General features: G+C 39.6%; 1 protein-coding gene across 2 annotated transcripts in view; it reads left to right on the top strand.

Annotated features, from left to right (window-relative positions):
- Positions 1-14730, top strand: part of NECTIN3 (nectin cell adhesion molecule 3) — a 42845-nt gene that overhangs the window by 2166 nt on the left and 25949 nt on the right. For both annotated transcript variants that reach the window (XM_035115064.3, XM_035115063.3), the window contains exon 2: positions 6701-7039. In XM_035115064.3, coding sequence (XP_034970955.2) covers positions 6701-7039 — 339 coding nt within the window. The remainder of the gene's footprint in view (positions 1-6700; positions 7040-14730) is intronic.

Genomic DNA, 14730 nt, shown 5'->3' with positions numbered 1-14730 from the left:
CTCCTAGAAGATCCACACTTTGTCCCTAAATTCCTCCTGGCTGCTTTCAAAGCGGTTGTTTAATGTTTGGCTCTAAACATTTCCTGGTGCTAGATATGGTTGTAAACAATTATATTCACCTCCTTCAGTGTTATGATACACCACCATTTCTGCATGATATCTCAGTGAAAATTCTATTAAAGACAGCAGGTTTCAGTTGATTTGATCTTTTTTAACTTATAGAGTTGGAAGGGACTAGATGTGGCAAAGTTAGCAGTCCAACCCCTAGCAATGCAGGAATCACAACTAAAGCAACTGTGACAGATGACCATCCAACCTCTGTTTAAAAACTTCCAAGGAAGGAGAGTCCTCCACTTTCTGAGGGAGTCCGTTCCACTGTTGGAACAGCTGTTATTGTTAGGAAGTCCTTCCTGATGTTTAGTCGGAATCTACTTTCTTGTAACTTGAAGCCATTGGTTTGGGTCCTACCCTGTGGAACAGGATAAAACAAGCTTGCTCCATCCTCCATGTGACAGCCCTTTAGCTATTGGAAGATGGCTATCCTATCTCCTCTCGGTCTCTTCTTTCCAGGCTAAACATACCCAACTCCCTTGATGGTTCCTCATAAGGCTTGGTTTTCGGACTCTTGATCACCCTTCTCTGTACACGTTTCAGCTTGACAGTCAATATCCTTCTTAAATTGTGGCACCAAGAACTGGACACAGTACTCTAGATGTGGTCTGACCAAGGCAAAATAAGAGCAATACTATGACTTCCATTGATCTGGACAGTATACTTCTGTTAGTGCAGCATAGAATAGCATTGACTTTTCTGCTGCTGCACCACACTGTTGACTCATGTTAGATTGTGGTCAACTAAGACACAGATCATTTGTGTGTGTGTGTGTGTGTGTGTGTGTGTGTGTGTGTTTTATACAATCACCTGCATCCCCATTTCTCATTCTTGATAGTATTACTACCGGTAGTTATCACAGCTTTTTCCAAAATTGAAAGCTGAGGAGTTGGCTTACCACTTACAGTTCTTGATATGAAGATTTTTAAATCTTCAACAAAAGCACTAATGTAATGAGGTCTTCAAGTTCAGCTATATAAGTAAACATGAAATATTTACAATATATTTACATATATTTATCAACACAAATTACCCTAAGGACTCTTCAGTAGCTCCAGGTATTTTTGAATGATACTGATTCCTTCCAGTCAAAATTTTGGCCCAGTGTTGAAATGGAACATACCTTGGTTGCCCTAGTGGACTGCTTGTGCTGGGATATGAGAAATGAGAATGTAAACTTGTTGATTTTCCTGGAGCTCTGTGACAGTTGATGGCACCTCATAGGATTTGTGTAGGAGGGGACTTTTTCTATACATGGTTCCACTAATTTATGGAGGGATTGTTGCAGAAGGTGATGCTGGGGGACTGCAGCTCTGCCACTGGTGTAAAAAAATTGAAACTTAATCCAGACAAGATGAAACTACTGTTGAGTGGGAGATTTTTCTAAATCTGGATTTAGGTGATACAGATTGTTCTGGACATGGTTACACTCCCCCTTGAGAATTGGGTTCATAGTTTGGGCTGTTCCTTGACCAGCATATTTGTCCTGGAGGCTCAGGTGACATCAGGACATAGGAGTGCCTTTTACTAGCTTCAGCTGCGATACTTCCTGGCTATGTTGAACCTCACCCATCAATCGTGCCCTGGTAACCTACAGATTACTGCGGAAATGTGTGATAAAAACATAGACGTGATACAAAATGCTAGTGCCTAGCCTGGGTCGTGTGATTAGAACATATGGTTGGAATCTTGTATTATCTGTGCTAGTTTTCTTTGTTTCTAGGCTTAAGGTGCTGGTTTTAAACTTTAAAGCCCAACATGGCATTGTGACAGGGTGTCTTAAGGACCACTTTCTTTATGTGCCATCACTCTGTTCAACACCTGGACCTTTGTGCCAGATGCCATTGCCAAATAAAGTCCGGTAGGCATCTACTTGGAGCAAGATCTTTGATAAGGGCTACCATGTAGAATGCCCACACCAGAGATTTGCTGGGTCCTGTTTCTGTACTACTGGCTGTAAACCTCCTTTCAGTAAGCTGCTGCTTGTTGTGGTCTGATTATCTGATATGGTTTTCCAGCTTTGTACTTTATTGGTTTGATTTTGTGAGTGGCTTTGATTTTTATTCCTGATAACGTAGGATATATACATTATTAAAATACAAAGATATATCTGGTGTTTTTGGCTGTCAACCAAAGCTGCTGCAGGATAATAATTTTGGTGCTTATTTTATTTAAATGATTAATGATTTATTTTAAAAGCAGGATATAATAAAACAGTTTGCTAGAATGAAATATGTATGCTAACATTATAAGGCATGCATATATAATATATGTATACAAATTTAGCATTAATATCAGAATGAAACAGGTAGTACCATTAAAGTAACAATTATAAACTACTTTCTATAAATTTTTTAAAAGGTTTCAGCATCTTTCTCCAATTAGAAAGGGAGGCTGTTCTGTAATACATTGGGTGAGAATTTCACCATTTCCATGCCACCACCAAGAAAGCCCTGTTCTTGCACTCCCCCACATTGAATACAGTGGTACCTCGGTTTATGAACACAATTGGTTCCGGAAGTCTGTTCATAAACTGAAGCGTTCATAAACTGAAGCGAACTTTCCCATTGAAAGTAATGGAAAGTGGATTAATCTGTTCCAGACGGTCCGCGGGGTACTTAAACTGAAGCGTTCATAAACTGAAGCGAACTTTCCCATTGAAAGTAATGGAAAGTGGATTAATCCGTTCCAGATGGGTCCGCGGAGTACTTAAACTGAAGCATTCATAAACTGAAGCATGGGTGTAATTGGTTCCGGAAGTCTGTTCATAAACTGAAGTGTTCATAAACTGAAGCGAACTGTCCCATTGAAAGTAATGGAAAATGAATTAATCCGTTCCAGATGGGTCCGCGGTGTTCATAAACCGAGGTTCCACTGTATATACAAAAGGCAATCCAGAGAGTACAGCCTACAGTAGAGATACTAACGTTAGGCAGGCTCATATGGGCGTGTGAAGATATTTAACTGTGTCAGAGTTTAATATCTTCACTTTAAATTGATTATGGAAACAAATAAGCAACCAATATAACAGCTGTAGGATTGGTGCGCTATGGTCTGACCCATAGCTGTCAAGTTTTTGCTTTTCTCGCGAGGAAGCCTATTCAGCATAATTTCCCTTAAAAAAAGGGAGAACTTGACAGCTATGGTCTGACCATCTCCCTCTATTTTGCACCTTGTGAGAGAAGAGCTGTAATAGTTTGGTCTGGGTATAGCTGGTGCACAGGCCAAATCTGCCTCTTCTAGACAGAACCATAGATTGTAAAAGATGCTACTGGACGCCAGCACCACCTGTGCATCCAGGAGCAAAGACAGGTGCTTCTAGATCCAGTACATGGCATACTTAATATTTCAGGGGGGTCACAACCTAATCTGAGACAGGATGCACAGCTCTATGCAGGCTAGCAGAACTTCCAGCAGCAGTTCTCTGGATTAAATTTCAGTTTGTTCACTGAAATTGAATTTGGCAGGATGTGGTAGATAGTTTTCCCTTGGCCAGCTGAAAATATGGCAGGGCTTGAAATGATGTGGCAAAGTTAGCAGCCATCAAACTGATAACCTTACACAGCTTCTAGTGGTGATGAAAGCAAGGGAGGTAACTGTTGTGGGAGGCTACTTTAAGTTGGAAAAGAATGAGATAATTGGGGTTTCCCCTCTTCTCCTTCCCCAAAGGCAAGGAGAGTTCAAATTTGAACACTCCAAGAAAGAGCCTGTGGGGAAGAGTATTAGGAGATGACAGGAGATAACTGTGACCACAAGAGGGCAATCCTGTCTAGGCAATCTGGTTTAGAGAGTTGGGGGTTTGTTAAAATGCTGGAAGGCAAATAGTTAAATAAAAACAGCTAACTTGATGGTTAAGGGATTTGGGCTTGCACTTTGAGAGTGGCTAGGTAAAGGTAAAGGGACCCCTGACCATTAGGTCCAGTCGTGACCGACTCTGGGGTTGCGCGCTCATCTTGCATTATTGGCCGAGGGAGCCGGCGTATAGCTTCCAGGTCATGTGGCCAGCATGACAAAGCCGCTTCTGGCAAACCAGAGCAGCACATGGAAACGCCGTTTACCTTCCCGCTGTAGCGGTTCCTATTTATCTACTTGCATTTTGACGTGCTTTCGAACTGCTAGGTTGGCAGGATTGAGAGTGGCTATATAATAATTATTCTGCATTGGCCTTCTTCCTTACCAAAACTACTACTGCACACTGACTCAGATGTTTGCATCCCCATCCAGCCATGAAGCTCACTAGGTGACCTTGGGGCAGACACAGCCTCTTAGTCTAACCTACCTCACAGGGTTTTTGTGAGGAGCTCCTTGGAAGAAATGTGGTATATAAATGAATTGAAGTAAAGCTTGAATTGTGAACCTGTTCCTTCACATGGAGTACAACTCAATCCCAACAAGAGAGTGTTACTCAATCTCAAGTCTGTTTGATACCCAAACATCAGTCAGGTTATCATAACTAACATAACATCTGTCTTGCATGAATCTGTTGCTTTGGCCCATATTTTTTTCTTCACAACTTTAGAACTTCCAGGAAGACTATAAAAGAGTGAGCAAGATGTGTCATGGTCATACTGACCTCTTCCATTAGTTTAATTAGGGCTGCCAAATTTCAAAACTTGTTGAGCTTTCTTTTCTTTTTTTTAAGTTTTTGCCAAAGTTGCTGAGCTATGTATGTAGGTCAACAACAAGGATAAGAACTCCAGTACCTGGCTGGAAGGCACATCGGAAGAAGATAATTGGTCTCTGCATTTAGAAACTTGTGCAACAGGGTCACCATTACTTGTGTGACAAACTTAGATCCCATATGGGATCTTATTGTTTTAAATAATAGTCTAACCACTGCTTCTTTCAGATTTAGATTGAAGGATTCCTTTCAAGGATGCCTGAAGACAAACTATTCTGCCAGTTGACCTAATAAACTAGAATAGGGTCCATCCACTGTGTAGTAATGATGCTCCCTGTATATATGCAATGATTCTAGCAAGCTGATAGTCATTTCTTAGTTGCCAGAACAGGTTTTCAGTTGCTATGGTGATTTTCCAGCATTCAGTTCTCTGGTAGATGAAGTCAGTGTTACTCAGCTTTATATTTTAAACTTAGTTCTCTCAATTCTAAAGTGTTTCCAACCACAGTCATGTAAATGATTTCTTATTTCAGATCACAAAATGTTGCTTCCATTGAAATGAACTTAAAGGCTCTTGTTCAAAATAAGGCTTGTGGATTGTGAACATTATCTTTAAGAAACTTTACAGAATAGTGAATTTTTTTGAATTAAATGCTGTTAAGCATGAATGCATTTTGCTTTTAAGAACTACTTGGGATGGCAGTTGGCATGATCATATAAAATTCTCTTACCTTCAGTTTCAGTGGAAAAGTTTATTTAGTGTCCTGTCTTACCAAGTGGTGCAAGAAGATGTAAACTTTCTGGTATCTATTAATATAACATCCCTGCTTTATTCAAACCTTTGCTCTTTATTTGACCGCTTTCCTCCCTTTTCGTGCCCATGGTGTAGACAATGGTATTCTGCAATCTGCTTTCTCACCCTGACTTCAAATAAATCTAGAATTGTGATAAGGCACTACAAATCTTCCAGTGGGGCTTTATGTGCACATGTGTATGTGTGATAAGAAATGACAACTCTACTGTGTACATAGTCATTAAATAGTTCCATATCAGTAGTTATGTAAGGGAATAAAAACAGTACTGGCACTTAAAATCATTTCAGATTAGATCTAATGTCTTCAAATTTTGCGTTCTAGTAGTTACTAGATTTATGAAAAGATGGGATTCATAATCAGCTCAAATTTCTCCATGTGTTCCAGAGTATGTAAATTTTGTTAGAAAAGATATATTCCATATTTTTGTACACCATTGCATTAGATCTGGTATAACCAGAGATTTCCAGTTACTGGTAATTGCTATTTCTAGCTTTGCCGCTGCTAATAATGTCATCATAATCTCAACATCTGTCTCATTCAAAGCACCTTTTATGCAGGCAGAAAACATGGATTAAAAGCTGTATTGTGCCCATTGCTATCATTTAAGCCATGTTTTAGTGGCATGTGGATGAGCCTCAGCAACTACCATTCTCCTGCCACTTGGTGGGGATTAGTACTTTTGCCAAATTTACTTCTGGTTTCAAAGAATCACAGATCAGCATTATGTGCAAACCAAGAAACAAACAATGGGGAAGGGTGCCCAGGGGAGGAGTGCATTGCAACAGAGAGGGAGAAAATCCATTGTGCAAGCCAATGTCTGTTGCACGAGCAGAGCAGATCTTCCCTGAACACAGAGAAGTAGTCTGCAAATGTGTGTAGGTAACAGTATCCCAGGAAAGTATGGTAATGTTCACATTTCTGTCATCTGTACTAAACTTTTTATTGTAATATATAAAGAAAATCATTGCTAAAATTCCAGATAAATAAAGGTAGTAATTCTGTTGTGAGAAATTGCAATTAATAGTAGCTAAACTTTCACAATGGTAAAATACATCTGGACTCAATGATAACAGAACAAATTTTCACACAGGAATAATGTGTGATGCAGAATGACTCATATTTTGTTCTCTTTCTACTTTTTTTCCACCTTCAGGTGCCTTAACTGGACCCAAAGTTGATCCACGTGTGAGAGCAGTATGGGGGAAGAGCGTTACACTGAAATGCATAATTGATATAAATGAAACATTAACACAAATTACATGGGAGAAGATGCATGGAAAGACTCCACAGACAATTGCTGTACATCATCCTGATTATGGATTTTCCGTTCAAGGAGAATATCAAGGAAGAGTATTTCTTAAGAATGCCTCACTTACAGATGCATCAATCATCCTAACAAATATTACCTTCTCTGATTCTGGAGAATATGTATGCAAAGCAGCTACGTTTCCTCTAGGAAGTTCCCAGTCATCAACAACTGTAACTGTATTGGGTATGCTTATTTTTTATTTTGTAGGCATTCTACCTACATGTTGGAAGATCAGTATTAAAACTGGAGTTTGCAATATGTGTTTCAGCACAAGAATTGTCACTTTTGTTTCAGTACATCTTGAAAGTCCTTGCTTTGTTTAGAGATTTTGTTTAGAGTCCTTGCTTTGTTTAGCGCAGTGGAGATTCAAACTGGAAAAAGGTTTATCTTCCTAGTCTTTTGACTATTTCATACCTCATTGTGTTTCAGTTAAGGTAGATTTTTTCTTCTATTGAAGTTTATGCTGCTTGTAAGCCACATTGGAATCATTCTTGGGGAAAAAGACAGTATAATATATACTTAACTATATCTAGATAAACTGGTTTGGCATTATGAAAATGGTAATGGCCAATGAGGTTTGCTGAAAGACCATTTGGTTACCATTCCTGTCTTCCCCTACAGTGGAGAGCTGCAGAAGAGGGCATTGCATGGGTGCTGTGGACCAATAAGTATATGTACTGTTTTCATGTATATTTGCTGCTTCCATGCATACTAGTTATCTCAAAACACTTTTAAGTCAAATCTGATGGGTTTTGCTCATTCATTTTAAACTGCTTTCATGGCCTCTGACTGATTTTTGTTTGTTTGTTTATAATCATTGCCTCTTAGTTTATATTTTTAATTCTATTTTACTGTATTATAGTTTAGCTCACTGACTTGGAATACCTCAGGATGAAGGGCTGTTTAGACATTTTTAAAATATATAAATACTTCTAGCCCCTTAGTAACAAATTGTCTACTGAGCTGATGAGTTGCCATTACTGTACTTGGTGATATTTTCACACATGCTCACTAGGGGGGAACGTGACCTTGTAGCTTCTTCAATGAATGGAGAAAATATATTTTATTCTCTGAAGTATTTGTCTGGAATAATTTTAGTTAGCTAGGTATTCCCTTGAATTAGGTTTGAATGCTATTGTCTGGAAATGGAACGTTCAGTTGGAGTGTATTACAAAATTCTTGGAGTGTGCAAAGTCACAGCAATTAGTATTGTAGCTTAGGAACATAAGAAGCTGCTTTATACCATGTCAAACTATTCTTCTGTTTAGCTTAGTATTGTCTTCACTGACTGGTGGCAGCGCCTCAAGGTTTCAAGCAGGAGCCTTTCCTAGCTCTACCTGGAGATGCTGGGGATTGAACCTGGGATCTTCTGCATGCAAGGCAGATTGCGGAGTGTGCTCGCGCGGGGGGAGCCTTCGCACCTTAAGACGCTCGGAGATTTCCCCTTCCTTCTTAGGAGGGAGAAAGTGTGTCTTATGGAGCGAAAAATACGGTAAAACAAACTAGTTAAAAACGAAGATACATTAAGATACATCAGAACACATTTAGAACCAGGAATTAAAATACATTTTTTCCTGACAGTAGACTATTTATTAGTATCATTTGTGCCTTAAGTTTTCAAAGGCCTGTTTTAGTAGGAAGGACTTATCCTGCTGATGAAGGATAGCAAAGATGGAGCAGCCACAGAAAAGTCTGTCTCATGTACCACCAGTACCAATTCTTCTAATGTTGATGGAGCCCAGAGGAAGGTATCACCTGAGGATTTTAGTACATAGGCAGTTTCATATAAGGAGGTTTTTCAGGTAGCCTGGGCCCAAGCTGCACAGGCTCTTGACTAGGTTGCTGGTGGCTAAGCTAGAAGTGTGTTCTTGTTTGTTTTTTAAGTCCTTAACAATATTTATTATATTTGTTTACAGAATGTTATAAAATATATGGAATTGGTTCCAGCAGTTGTTGTAATTTGTTCTGGTAAAATATGCTTCTCCTTGAGAAGGCGCTTGCTCTTAATCAAAGCGAAGCATCCTCGTCCTATGATTCCTTTTTTACCTTTGTGCACTGCAACAAATATTTTTCTCTCTTTTAGAAAGCTTAATTATTGGCAATAAATGTGGCCTTCACAAAATAGCCACATCATTCTACATAATGCTGTATACCCTCTTAGCACTGTTGTGGTAACATTTGTGATGCATGGTTTGCTGTTTGATGCCTGTCTCCACCAGTAGGTTCTTGTATTGATCAGAGGACAAAACATTTCTAAAATGACCCAGAACATAGAATATGTTCCTATTGAGTGCACTGCTGCTGCCACAGGAACTTTCCTTGGTGACTACGACATCAACAGTTGTTGGTGTGTTTGGAAAACATTAAGACTTGCTCTGCAGTGTGAATAGGCAGAACCTGCATGGTTTCTATCAATACTATTTTAAATTTTATCTTTAGTATTTTGCAAATGTGGGAAGATTATTTATTTGTGTTTAACCCCTTTGTTTGCAAATGTTGAAATTTAAATAATTATTTCTGGTAAGCTAAAGCAAGCTGGATGAAGTTGTGATTTGGGATATTCTTTGTTATAAGATTAGAATTTAGAAGGCAACTTACAAAATAGGGGTGAAATGAAGTAACTACAGACAGCTTAGATAAAACAGTGATCTTCTAGGAGAAGTCTGCAGCAAGTGTTAACAAGGTTCGCATTCTATGCAGCTTCAGATGTATAGTACCGTAATTTGGATCTCGGATTCTGTTTTTTACAGGCTTTCCTTTAGATTGTAATAAAATACCCTGCCTTTAATTCTGATCCTATTAATGAAGGCATTTTCATAGAAGAAAAATAATGGTCAGTACAATTTAAATACTGGAAATTCTCCATCCTGTTCCTTTCACTGGTCCTATTCCCAAGTGCTAATTCCCACACCCTATACCCATACCCACCATCTTTGTGGAATAAGGAAGGGACAAGCTTTTAAAAGTTTATACCTCCTTGATGTGGTATGTTTCTGTAATAATGCATCACACCCAAGGGCAGTTTCTTACAAGTATTAGATAGTGATGATTATTATTTCATATAACTTGGCTGCAACCCTTCACAAGCATATTGACTTCAAGAGTTATGTCTGACCCCCCCCCCCCGGGCCTGGATTTATCTGTAAAATATTAGCCTCTAAACCCCTTATACCAGTGAAGAAGCACATGAGACAGTCTCCAAGTTAAGACTTGGCAGGGCAGACTGTAGTCCTATTTGCATGTAAATCTGTTTAAGGGTTAATATCTAGTCATCCCAAGGTGCATTGCAAATAAGTACTTCATTTAGACATTCTTACTTTACTCAAGGAGGAAATAATATCAGGATGAGGTTGTGAATTTTAATAGTGGTTTCTAAAGAAAATAGCTGCTATGGACCATTTTCTGCCTCTTCTTGCTTGATATGACCTCTTGGAACATTTCAAAGAAGTGCTGCACCCCCTACACGAAGCAGAGTCTATCTGTCAATGATCTACTCTGTCATTTTTCCAGTCACTGAAAATAAGTAATACATGGCCCATCTCTTTTTAAGCCCTTTACTCACACCATCATTCATTTTGGAAAGACATTGACTAAATACATTTTCACTTAGTTTCCATTACTAAGTTGACCAAAGTTATTTAAAAGTTTTCACATCTTCTCCCCCAGTAATCCTTCAGGTTTAGTCAGTTGATTTATTAATATTGAAAATAGGTTATATACTTTGAACCTTGTTTGTCTTTCTCAAAATCCAACTTCATGTGCTTCTTTATTCAGTATCCAACTTAAAGTCCTTTTTTAAAAATCCTGTATCAGTTCTGAATCTAATGTTCCTAATTTTATCTTTCCTAGGTTCTCTTATCACACAGAACTTATCAACATTATGTGTACCATAATGTTCAGATTAACTTATTTAGAACAAAAAGGGGAGAAAATGATTAGTTTTCGATAGAGCATAATATATAAGGCATTGCATACAAGCTCTCATGAAACATGTATTGGGTGAAATTTATTGTGATTTGAACAAACCTCGGCAACTTGTGGTTTTCACTCTTCTTTCCGCAGTCTTCTCATGCAGCTGCAAAGAGTTAAGCTTCATTTTCTGTTCTTGATTAACCCCAATTTACGTTGTAGGCCTACACATCTGACAAATTGAGGTTCGTCTTAAATCATGGGTTATGAAGCTGCTTACCTACAGTGTGGACATAGCCCTATACTGTGGTTAATCCAAAATTCAAAACCAAAGCAGAAAAGCTTTCTCTGCAACAATAAACGTTAGAAATCATATTTAATCTTTGCAGTGGTAATTCACTGGAAGTCAAATATTAACATACAGGGGGTGGGTTAAACTATGCGTTAATCTGTTCCACCCCCACTAATATTGACAGTAGCAGAAAGAAAAACTTCAGGGAACACAGGGAGGGTGCACTGCTCTGATTCCCTCCCTGGTTGTTGGGTTGATCATTAGAACCTGAAGTACTGTTTCTGGGGGGCAGAGGGTAGGCAGGTGTGAGGAATTCCCTGGTCCTGAATGGGATAACTCTGCCTCTGAAGGACCAGGTGTGCAGCCTTGGGGACATTTTGGACTCACAGTTGTCTATGGAACCACAGGTCATTTTTGTGTCCAGGACGACTGTTCACCAGCTCCAACTGGTGTGCCACCTGAGGCCCCACCTGTCTGCCCAGTGCCTCACCATAGTGGTAGATATCCTCTTTATCTCCTGCTTGGACTACTGCAATGTGCTCTGTGTGGGCGTCTCCACCCCCATTGTTCTGCCCGGACACTGAGGTCCAGCGCCGAGGGCCTTCTGGCGGTTCCCTCACTGCGAGAAGCAAAGCTACAGGGAACCAGGCAGAGGGCCTTCTCTGTAGTGGCACCCGCCCTGTGGAACACCCTCCCATCAGAGGTCAGAGAGATAGACAACTACGTGACATTTAGAAAATACTAAATTCCCTGTTTAGGGAAGTTTTTAATCTGTGATATTTGATGTATTTTAATGTTTGTTGGAAGCTGTCCAGAGTGGCAGGGGAAGCCCAGCCAGATGGGCAGGGTATAAATAATAAATTATTATTATTATTATTATTATTATTATTATTATTATTATTATTATTATGGGGTGTGTCTGTTTCTGTGCCTGTGTGGCTAGCCTGTTTGTGAGCTGTATGCATGATAGAGAGGGGGGCATGTACCCACAATCACTGCTTTGTATTAGATTTCTATACAGTAGATTTATGAAACACAGACTATCTAGAACAGGCATAGTTACAGGTAGGTAGCCGTGTTGGTCTGAGTCGAAGCAAAATAAAAAAATTCCTTCAGTAGCACCTTAAAGACCAACTAAGTTTATATTTTGGTATGAGCTTTCGTGTGCATGCACACTTCTTCAGATGCATGCACACGAAAGCTCATACCAAAATATAAACTTAGTTGGTCTTTAAGGTGCTACTGAAGGATTTTTTTTATATTCTAGAACATCCTGCGTATTGTATCATGATCTTAATTATTGATGTAGATAACAAAACAAATTTAAATGGCACCATACTTCATGGTCTAAGCAGAAAAGTAGAACTATCTACCTTTGTTTCAGAATTAGCATTTGCAAATTGCCTCTTCCAATTTTCTTACAATTACCCCTTCATTGCAGCCCCCTGAACAACAACACTGCATTCTGGGGCAAAGTGTTTTTTAAGGGGGGCAGTGGGGATGGGGGTGGAAGGAAGGCTTACTGCCTGTAAACTACCCTCTCTGATTCAAATCTTTACTTTTAAATCGGTTTATTTAGGAAATGTATACCCTATTCTTCCAGTGGAAGCTCGGGAGGGCTTACAAGAAAAGAAAATAGCATTTTTTTTAAATCAACCATTTAAAAATGGGTGTTTGGTTGAACTTCCTAAAATGATGTCTACTGCATAAAAAATAAAGTGGTTGGTAAAACTGAAAAGGTCTAACTTTCTGGCAGAAAGCACAAAGGGAGGGGGGGGCAGAGGATGGCAAACAAATTTCATCGGGTAAGTTACCATATTCCACAGTCTGATGGCTATGGAAAACGATCTCTCTCACCTCAATTATGCTTCTGCTACAGGCAGGCCTAGGAGAAAGGCTTGTCTACAAAAATCTTAGGAACAATGTAGGCTAGTACGGAAAGTATATTGGACCCACACAGTTTAGGACTAAAGGTAAGCACCAAGACTTTGAATGCTACCTGGTAACAAATTAACAACTAGTGCAGCTGTTTGGTGAACACTCACAAATACCCTTCCTGTATTATCGACCAACTGAAGTTTCTTAAGATTCTTTCAAATAGGCTTGTGTAAAAGTACATCTGCACTATTTGCATTCAGATGCAAAGCTGGAAGCAGGAGTACCCCAAATTGCAACACTGATTTTCAGGGGCAGGAGTTACTTTCCAATCCAGAATAGACTGTATCCCTAGTGTGGGGGGGTGTCTAACTAGGAACTGTTGTCTTGATTGTGGGCATCAACAATTTTTCTAATGTCTGATGAAAATAAGAATAAGTGTACCCTTAAACTGCACACTGTTGACAAAATGTTCTAAATCTCTAAATCCAGAAGCTCCATGTAGATATTGAAATAGCATGGAGGACCAGACTAAACCCTTAGGTACACAATTTGCCAATAGCCAAGGCATTGTATAAGAGTCCCCTGGTTTTATTTGAATGAACTGTGGAACTTGCTATGAATAAACTATGGAACTGTAACAGAACTTTGCACGTCTTGACTCTGGCAATAGGTTTAATAGGTTTAATTGCTTAAGTGGGCAGTAACAGTTTGTCTTTATTAATGTTAATATTTATCTTCAGATATTCCCATTGGAATGTACTATATCCTCATATTTCTTATACTGTAAATGTGACATTTATTCAATTCAAAGTTGCTGTACTGATCTGATTAGGAACTGAGCTATTATGATACTGTGTCTAATTACCTGACAGAAGAAAGCCCTATTGAACAGTACATAATAGGTTTGCACTGCTCACCTACTTGTTGTTTACTGGCTAATTATTCAGGTAGGCAGTGATGGACTACGTGGTGTCCTGCCCTATTCAATTTGTACATCTGAGAAGAATTTTCACAATAAGTCAACTAGAGCACTTTTCTTTCGAAATAAAACTGCAGATAACTTCAAATAAATGTAATGCTAGTTACCCTAACAATGTATAGAAAAAAGAAGCTATGTGAAAGGCATTCACTATCAGCCTGGAAGCACTTCCAGAAACTATTTAGGAAGATTATTGATATGGCAATTGGCAGTATTTATATATGCCTGCATTGAATATCTGGAGGTGGTTGGAGGATGGATTGTGGTTAATGGATTGAGGTTGAATCCCAACAAGACAGAAGTACTGTTTCTGGGGGGCAGAGGGTAGGCAGGTGTGGGGAATTCCCTGGTCCTGAATGGGATAACTCTGCCTCTGAAGGACCAGGTGTGCAGCCTTGGGGACATTTTGGACTCACAGTTGTCTATGGAACCACAGGTCATTTTTGTGTCCAGGACGACTGTTCACCAGCTCCAACTGGTGTGCCACCTGAGGCCCCACCTGTCTGCCCAGTGCCTCACCATAGTGGTAGATATCCTCTTTATCTCCTGCTTGGACTACTGCAATGTGCTCTGTGTGGGCTACCTTTGAAGGTGACTTCAGAAACTACAATTAATCTGGAATGTGGCTGCTAGACTGGTGACTGGGAGTGGCCGCCAGGACCATATAGCACTGGTTCTTAAAGGCCTACAAGGTGTTGGTGTTGACCTTTGAAGCCCTTGCAGCTTTGGCCCTATGTACCTGCAGGAGTCTCCACCCTCATTGTTTAGCCCAGACACCGAGGTCCAGCTCTGAGGGGCTTCTGGCGGTTCCCTCGG

This window comes from Zootoca vivipara, chromosome 4 (genome assembly GCF_965207765.1).
Source record: "Zootoca vivipara chromosome 4, rZooViv2.hap1.1, whole genome shotgun sequence".
Classification (NCBI taxonomy): domain Eukaryota; kingdom Metazoa; phylum Chordata; class Lepidosauria; order Squamata; family Lacertidae; genus Zootoca; species Zootoca vivipara.
This window is presented reverse-complemented; position numbering and strand designations above follow the sequence as displayed.